The sequence below is a fragment of the Sinocyclocheilus rhinocerous genome, unplaced genomic scaffold, assembly GCF_001515625.1.
Source record: "Sinocyclocheilus rhinocerous isolate Xijiao unplaced genomic scaffold, SAMN03320098_v1.1 scaffold636, whole genome shotgun sequence".
Classification (NCBI taxonomy): Eukaryota; Metazoa; Chordata; class Actinopteri; order Cypriniformes; family Cyprinidae; genus Sinocyclocheilus; species Sinocyclocheilus rhinocerous.
Window position 1 is genome coordinate 274,253 of NW_015660893.1, and position 8,896 is coordinate 283,148.

Consider the following 8,896-nt stretch of genomic DNA (forward strand, 5'->3'; position numbering starts at 1 on the left):
TCACTCATATTTTGTGCTGCAAAACATCCATGACAGCTGTTGTCCATACTGACAAATAATACCGTATTGGCCCGAATATAAGACGACCCTGATTATAAGACGACCCCCCCCCTTTTTCCAGATGTACTGGTGGGCCAAAAAATTGGATATGGTCAAAAGATCGGATCTGTGCATTAAGACTTGCAGTGTAAATGCAGCCTAGGACTGATAATAATTGTGTTCGTCACTGATCATGTGCTGAATTTTTTGCACTTTATTCTGCATAACTTGCATGACAAAACAATGTAACACTCAGAAACACTAATTAAACTTAGAATTTTTTGCATAGTTATCTTTTTTCTTTCTTTCTGAAAGCGGAACTGAGGAAGTTGGAGGGTCTACAGACCATTGCAGTCACCACAAATGGGATGAATTTGACCCGACTGTTGCCCAGTCTAAAGAAAGCTGGAGTGGATCTACTCAACATCAGTCTAGACACTCTGGCCCCTGCAAAATTTGAGTTCATCGCTAGACGAAAAGGTACTAGGTCCTGTTGAGCTACAAAATGGTTTATAAACTCCAAAAGTTTATATTCCTCCAGGATGGATAGATAGGTGCAGAAAGAAAGCATAAGGTGTGTCGTGGAAATTCTCAATACAAATCTTACTGATAACAAAACTAATCTGACTTCTCTACCATGGCACGTACAACTCAGACAACCTCCAGTTGTCAATAACATTATACAATACCAGTTCAATACAATTCTATACTTCCCTTAACGAAGTATGGTGATGGCGTCCTGTCAAGAAGCTACTATCACTACCTCAAACCACACATGAGCACCAGGCCTTTAGCATGTATACACTCTCACCGCCCTTCTTCATTAATTATTAATAACAACTCTGAGTATTACAGCCTCCCCCCGAGTGGGGGTCTATAGTCTTCCAACACTATCACTGTCCCTGCTGTGTTCCTCTGAGGGTAGAATTTTTAGTACTTCTATTCCTCAGCTGCGCAACATATACCAGACATGACTCCAAAGTTGATCTTTACAGGAATAAAAGTTTATTCACGGCCGGGAGCCCACTGGTCACAACAACCAAGAGAGACTCCCTGAACAGAAAGATACATGAACATTTATACCTTGCAGTTGAGTAAAAATCAGTGTCACTCAAGTCTTCTTCACTGTAATTGGTTGTACTTATCTTTGTCATATGACTGTTAGCTCTACTGTTTTAAGCACGTTTAGGTAAGTATAGATTCTTTAATCATAGATACATGGTCTTTGACCTGAGCATCCTAAGTCTGCACTTTTCTGAACATTGAACACACTCCCTTGACTCCTTCTGAAGCCATTACATAAAAAATTTCCATCACAGGTGTCATGGATGAAGAAATGTAGATCGTGAATGTCTTGAAGCATAAAGGTAGCAGCAGAACATTGAGAAAGTGTATGAAGCAGTTTAGTTCCATTGTTGATCTCAAAAGGCTGAAAATAATTGACGAAAGGATTATGAAAATGTACAGTTTCATTTGAGATTGCTCCATGTTCATGTTTCATAATGTTATTTTATTACTAATTTGAGTCTGTTACATTATTGGGTCAAAACATTAACATTAACAAAACATTAATATGTTCTAATCCAATGTTGTCCAGTAAAACGTTTGTTAGGGATTTGAGAGGTAGATGATCTTTTAAACATTTATTCATTAAATTGTAATGCCAAGCTGTATAAGCTGCTGACCTTTTTTTAGTTTGTTCATATTATATACACAAAATAAACACTTATACAGTCACACTCACACAAAAGTTTTGGTGTGTCGCTACCTTCAATATGTGCAATATGTCTAAATGATGCTTAATATTGGTACCTCTTGCAGGGTTTCATAAAGTGATGGAGGGCATTGAAAAAGCTATTGAAATGGGCTACAATCCAGTCAAGGTATTTTACCTGCCTCAAAACATCTGAATTGTTAATCCCTTTTGATGTATGAAATGGTTTATGTCTCAGAAAGTGTCAAATGCTAGAGCTCTAAAACCACTTTAGGGCATTTCTTACCACCTTTCTAGCAACACCTGAAACAGCTTGTCATTAATATTCATAATTTGTCTTTGTGTCAGTTATTCGCTCATTGTGGTAAAGTGTTGTTTCTCTTCTCAGGTGAACTGTGTGGTCATGAGAGGTTTGAATGAAGATGAGTTGATTGACTTTGTGTCACTGACAGAGAGGAAACCATTGGATGTGAGATTCATAGAGTACATGCCTTTTGATGGTAAGATTGTTATCTGAAGTCAGATAGAGAAATCTACATCATACACTTGTTAGCCCATCTTACAGGTTGTAGTATAATTGGCACAGTTGTAAAGGTTGCAGTTTCTGCCCCAGTTCTTCAATCGCATTAGTAGTGCAGATTATTCTCTTTCCAGGTCAGTGAGACTTAGTGTACCTCAGGATTTATATTCATAACACATGTTATCGCAGTCCACATTCTGTTGATATTTTAGGTGAAGTCATGTTCCTTCACTACTAAACAGGTTTAACAACAATGTGCAGAAACAAGTTTCAACTCCTTTTACTGGATAACGGTGACAATGAAGAGTTTAGAGACATTCAATAGATTTCTGTTTGTGAGCCTGGAAGAGAGAGATTTTCTGAAGCCAGTTGCAGAAGCTGATATGGTGTCACTGTTACAGTTTTTTGCCCTGAGGGCCAATACTACAGCAATCACTCCAGTAACAACTGATTAGATACTGTGAATAATGGAGCCGTTTGTGTAGTATGCAGACTCATCTAACCTCACTTCAACTGACTCAAAGTGAAACTCTGAATGACTACAGGGGAAAAATTAAATAAACATACTGTAGAATCCATCTTAAACTATGAAAAGATGTGAACTATTGTGTTTTCATTGCACTTTTTCTTGGTAAGTTTAAGAAAGATTGAGATTAGCACTGGAAAAAAAGTTTGAAGTTTGTAGTGAAACACTTCAAGATTGATTTAAGTATTAATATCTCTTCACATGGGACGCCTTTTTAAGATTTCTTTTTAAATCTTCTTAATAATCTGCCATTTAATTCATGTTTCAAAAAGAACAACAACAACAAAAACATTTCTTCATTCAAGAATGTAAAGCAGCTGAATGTTGTTTAAGTACCTCTGCACATTGCCTGTCTCTGTAGGTAACAGATGGAATTTCAAGATGATGGTGAGCTATCAGGAGATGCTGGACTTTATAAAGCAAAAATGGCCCAATCTGGAGCCTGTGCCTGGAGAGGAAACGGATACAGCCAAGGTCAGCTCAGCTCCAGACTGCTAAATAAATCATTGGCCATGAATCATTCTCAGTGTTAAATTCTCATTGGCGCTAATTTAAATTTTCTGTTTTGAGGGTCAAGTTGTTGCAGTTTTTATTTATTGCTCTGTAAATGTTGGACATTTCTGTAACTTGTAATGTTATTAAAGTGCCCCTATTATGGATTTTTGAAAATTACCTTACATGCAGTGTGTAACACAGCTCTAAGTGAATGAAAACATCCTGCAAAGTTTTAAAACCTGAAAGTGCACCGTGTATAAAGTTATAGTCTCTCAAAAGAAAGAGTCGACTCTGAATCATTTAAAACGAGTCATTTTGAGTCACGAGTCAACGAATTCCAAGCCGTTTCATGTTGATGTCAACATGAAACATTAGCATATTGCCCGCCCACTTGTTGGTCTTTTCGTGTTGGTCTGAATGAAAATGCAAATATATTATTTGCCACTAGGTGTTGCTTTTGGAGCGGTAAAAATAGCGGTTTCCCTGGTAACGCTGTAAACAAAGCAGCACTGCGCTCACAAACGCTGCTTTATCAGGCATTACAGGCATGATGAAACGGAAATGAAATCGACCAATCGAAACAATCACGGCAGATTAGCGTCACGCAAAGGAGGGGTTCGGAAAAACGAATCGTTGAGCGAATCGTTTGGGAGTCGTTGAGCAAGTAAGGTAAAAATAAATGCATATTATAAGACAATGAAAGTGTTTTTTGACCTTGCATGTGTTTCAGCCTGTTGTTGGGGACTCCCAAATCCAAAATATGAACTTTTCATTACCCATAATAGGGGCACTTTAATAGTCCAAGAGCCTTCAATAAAAACATTCGTTTTGTAATCTCGTGTCAAGGCTGTAGAATCACATCAGCGGATAAGCCCTCATGTGTGTGTTTCTGTGTTGTCTGCTTACAGGCGTTTAGAGTACCAGGATTTCGGGGCCAGCTGGGCTTCATTACCTCCATGTCAGACCATTTCTGTGGCTCCTGTAACCGCCTGCGCATCACGGCTGATGGCAACCTTAAGGTAAATGCTGTTTGTGTGTGTGATGTTCCTTACACAGATATGTCTTGCGCTTAAGCTTTTCAGTTCAGCTGTCTGATCTGTGATGGTTTGTTTTTCTATATGTGCCTGTGTTGGTACGCCATTAGGTTTGTTTGTTTGGAAATTCAGAGGTGTCATTGAGGGATTTTCTGCGCTCTGGAGCAACTGAAGAGGAACTACTGCACATCATAGGGGCAGCAATCGGGAGGAAGAAGAAACAGCATGCGGGTAAAGACAAACACACTCTGATATATCACACCAACTGTCTGATTCCCAAATACTAAAAAATTTTTTTTATTAAGTATCAACATTCAGGTCATGTATAATTCATCATTTATTTACTTAACTGTCTTTCTGTGCAGGGATGTTCAATATTTCTCAGATGAAGAACAGGCCAATGATCCTCATTGGTGGGTGATGTGGCTGTACGTAATACGCTTCCCATCTCCCTCATTATATCATCAACTGGGATGTGCCATAGTGTTGAATATCTCATTATTTTCTGTGATTTTGTCTAAGGATAATCAGACAATATTTTGCAGTATTTTGTTTTTGTGCTGGTAACTTGACTGGTTTGTGCCTGTTATGGACAGCTGACTGCCAAAGCTTTTCATATTCTTCATATTCTGTGCGGTGGTTATTTCACAGCAGTGACAGAAATTACAGAAATGTTGCCACCCTAAATGGATTTTTCCAGGGACATTTTTACCATTGTTACCAATCAAATGAAATCAGTATCAACAAAATCCATTTTTGCACTGCCGAAATGGCAGAGAGACTACATCATTTAGATGTAGCATGTAGCAGCATTAAGATGTATTTACACAGCAGTTACAATTGCATAAGTAATACTGAGATATAAGGTGTGCTCAATAATGTCAGCTTTACCATTGTCACTGTTTTTCTCAGTCGCATTGGTGCATTTCTCCAATCATCCTTAATATTTGCAAAGAAGTATGTGCATTTCTCAAAACAATTCGTACAAACAGCGCCACACAATGGTTTACCTGCAACTTACTCAAAATCTTTAGTTCATCTCTCAAAAGTATTTGTCAATGAACTTCTCAGTGCCATCAGAATGAAAAGTCCTTGTGTCATTGTTCACAAACAAGATAGTCAAAATGTTAAGTCATGTTGTCAATATAACAGTGCACTCTGTTAGTATTACCTGATGTAAACTCTGGCAACAGTTTTGAATGTATTGAAATGCAGAAAGCTGCACTTCTTATGTATGCCATAGATCCATTTCAAAAGTACACATTTACACATTACTGTATGTGGGATATTGATTGAAAGAGACTGGATAGCAAAATGTTAAGTCATGTTGTCAATATAACAGTGCACTCTGTTAGTATTACCTGATGTAAACTATGGCAACAGTTTTGAATGTATTGAAATGCAGAAAGCTGCACTTCTTATGTATGCCATAGATCCATTTCAAAAGTACACATTTACACATTACTGTATGTGGGATATTGATTGAAACAGACTGGATATGATTCATAGTTACACTTTTACTAGTGGTCTGACAAAAAAACAACAACAACCTTGCAATGTCATTGTGATAAAGAGAAGACAAATATGGGCACAAAGGTGAAAATACAAAATTAGAAAGGCAAACACAGGAAACATCCCTTAGGCAGAACTTCGCCTTTGCATGCATGTGTATAAAATATGCTTGACAGTTTATGACAACTAGATTAACCATTTTGCATTTAATGACTTATACAGTGAACTAATTACTAGCTGTTTTGAGGGGTAAGACTATTGCACAGAGAACTATAGCCTATAATACATTTTGAGCAACATGACATTAGCAACTAATTATGTAGGAAACTGCAGACAAATGTACGCAATCAATTGCATGAATGTACCAAAGCAATTGCATCTTGTTCAAAAGAAAGAGAAACTGCTTTTATGATGTGCACAACCTGACTAGATGATGTGGAGGTTGAACAAGTCGATTTGAGAATTTCATTTCTGATCTGAGAAATGCACCAAAGTGTCTGAGAAAAACTGTATAACAAAAACTATTATTCTACATGATACCTATTGCACACCCCTATCAACAAGCAACATGTTTCATATATGTATTGTTTATCACCCACCCGCTTAGGCTAATGTGTATTCATTCACCAAATTTTCAGCTGTGGAGGATTCATGTTTAGAAAATATTGTATTGTTGAATATGTGTGCCCTTGTCTACAGGTAGAGAATGCAACTGGCTGCTGCCAGTACCTCTGTTTAGAGGCAGTCAGAGGCAGCCTCTTCCTCTGATCCACTGCATGGATTCAGCAGCCTCTGCTACAACTCACTCATTAACAAATTCCGTTCAACACTTTCGTGGTAATGCCCATCAGGACTACACAAGCACTTTTGTTAATGATACACTAGGTTTGACTCCTCTTTGTAAAAAGCATAATCGACCAAGGTTTCGTTCTATGAAAAGATTGAACAATCAAAGGCAAAGTCGTGCAGCCTCAGAGGCACTTTGTAGTGAAGTGATGACCGGATCTTATCATCAAGTGAATGCTGGTGCCTTAAAAAAAACCACAGCTTCAACTCTGCATACGCACATTTTGCGCTGGGGGTCTCAGCCACCACAGCTACAGTCCAAAACATTTCCTCCCGTCCTCTTTCTGAGTGCACTACTGTCAACGTCCAAATTTAGAGATTCAGCTCTGCAGTTTGCACGGCACTACCGCAGCAAAACCCCTGAATGTGGGTTTGATTTGAAAACACCACATACAGATGCACAGTCCTCCGGCCTTGATGGAACCTCTGATCAGTTGACCCACACTGATGCACAGGGTAAAGCCTCCATGGTCAACGTGGGCGATAAGGCGGTAACTTGTCGCACAGCCATGGCTTGTGGCAAGGTCGTCCTGGGCCCAAAAGCTTTTAATTTGGTGCGTGCCAATCAGCTTGCCAAGGGCGATGCACTAGCGGTAGCACAGCTAGCGGGCATCATGGGTGCTAAGCAGACCTCATCTCTCATTCCCCTCTGCCACCCGCTTCCTCTCGACCACGCCTCCGTTACCATAGAGCTGCTTGAGGAAGAACATGCTGTCATCGTCAAGGCAACCTGCCAAACCACGGGCCGCACAGGAGTAGAGATGGAGGCTCTGACCGCCGTTGCGGTGGCTACGCTAACCCTCTATGACATGTGCAAGTCAGTCAGCCATGACATTCTTATTACTGACATCAACATCATGGGTGCCAAGCAGACCTCATCTGTCATTCCCCTCTGCCACCCGCTTCCTCTCGACCACGCCTCCGTTACCATAGAGCTGCTTGAGGAAGAACATGCTGTCATCGTCAAGGCAACCTGCCAAACCACGGGCCGCACAGGAGTAGAGATGGAGGCTCTGACCGCCGTTGCGGTGGCTACGCTAACCCTCTATGACATGTGCAAGTCAGTCAGCCATGATATTCTTATTACTGACATCAAGTTGCTCAGCAAGACGGGCGGACAGAGAGGTGAATTTCATTGGTCACCTGATTCCTAAAGAGCACATAAACCGCTGGCTTAATCTCACCTGTTTGAATGTCGCTACAGTATTTTTCTTTTTAGAATGACACCAGTTTTCTGTAACAAAATGTGCCTTCACATGCCTCTATAGTTAATCTACTTGTCATTTTTACTGTTCCTTTGTCCATTCCAAGCATGAAATGTAACTTACTCAAGACCTGACATATAAAGAATACTTTATTTCAGTCTATATTTATTTTGATAATGATACTGCATTTCGAAAGGTTGTCACAGTTTTCACCAGATGAGCAAATTTATATTTGCACTGAGAAGTGTTTGCATAAATGAGCAAAACCAAGCAGCAAATGTTTATCCTTTGAGTGAACTATCCCTTGAAACTAAAACACAACCCACCTGACAGTGTGCAGGTGTCCAAAATGCAATTTTATAGAGTGCTGCAGGGTTTACACATTTTGCAGGACAACAACCAGGAATAAGCATTTTAGCATGTCTGGTTCCTTTTGTTGTTGTTTTTTTTGGGGGGGCTAAAGGCCTGCAAAGTGTTCTAACTCAAACCTCAAACTTCCAGGGATTTTTTTTTTTAATAAAGACTGAAAGACTTGTTGGAAGCTTGTTTATAGTCTTTGTTTAGCTTTTTACTTTTGCAGATTGTATTTAGGCTTTAAAAAGTGGTTAAAGTTAAAGTTGTGTGAGGATTATTGTGACGATGTAAGAATCAAACTTTTGTTGTTTATGGTTTGGCCTACAAAAATATGTCATCATTGCAGCACTCTATTCAAAAGGCTTGCATTAACAGTATTTAGGCCAATAGCGAATTGTCACAGTATCTTCTTATAAAACATCCACTTTCTTTTAGATTACATTATTTCTATTTTTGTGTAGTCTTTCATGTAACATGAGCAGAACAAATTCATTACAGTATTTGTGACAGTAGTTTTATAAACTAACATTCTGCTTGTTTCATGAACGAGGCCCATATTTAATAAAATAATGTTTTTCGTATTCATTTAAAGTTTTTCAAAAAGTGTTTTTGAAATGGAAAACTTTCGTGATATCCTGCTACAAACGCACA

The 8,896-nt window shown here is 39.0% G+C and overlaps 1 protein-coding gene across 4 annotated transcripts in view; it reads left to right on the forward strand.

Moving 5' to 3' along the window:
- LOC107726081 (molybdenum cofactor biosynthesis protein 1-like) overlaps positions 1-8,401 on the forward strand; it is a 22,129-nt gene extending 13,728 nt beyond the window's left edge. For 3 of the 4 annotated variants that reach the window (XM_016535557.1, XM_016535559.1, XM_016535558.1), the window contains 9 exons: positions 355-519; positions 1,861-1,922; positions 2,142-2,253; positions 3,161-3,273; positions 4,203-4,313; positions 4,439-4,559; positions 4,694-4,741; positions 6,540-7,534; positions 7,778-8,401. In XM_016535557.1, the coding sequence (XP_016391043.1) occupies positions 355-519; positions 1,861-1,922; positions 2,142-2,253; positions 3,161-3,273; positions 4,203-4,313; positions 4,439-4,559; positions 4,694-4,741; positions 6,540-7,534; positions 7,778-7,840 (1,790 nt within the window). In that variant the 3' untranslated portion in view covers positions 7,841-8,401. Of the gene's footprint in view, positions 1-354; positions 520-1,860; positions 1,923-2,141; positions 2,254-3,160; positions 3,274-4,202; positions 4,314-4,438; positions 4,560-4,693; positions 4,757-6,539; positions 7,535-7,777 lie in introns of those variants that run through there. The other variant, XM_016535560.1, reaches the window with a different exon arrangement.
- The last annotated feature ends 495 nt before the right edge of the window (positions 8,402-8,896 follow it).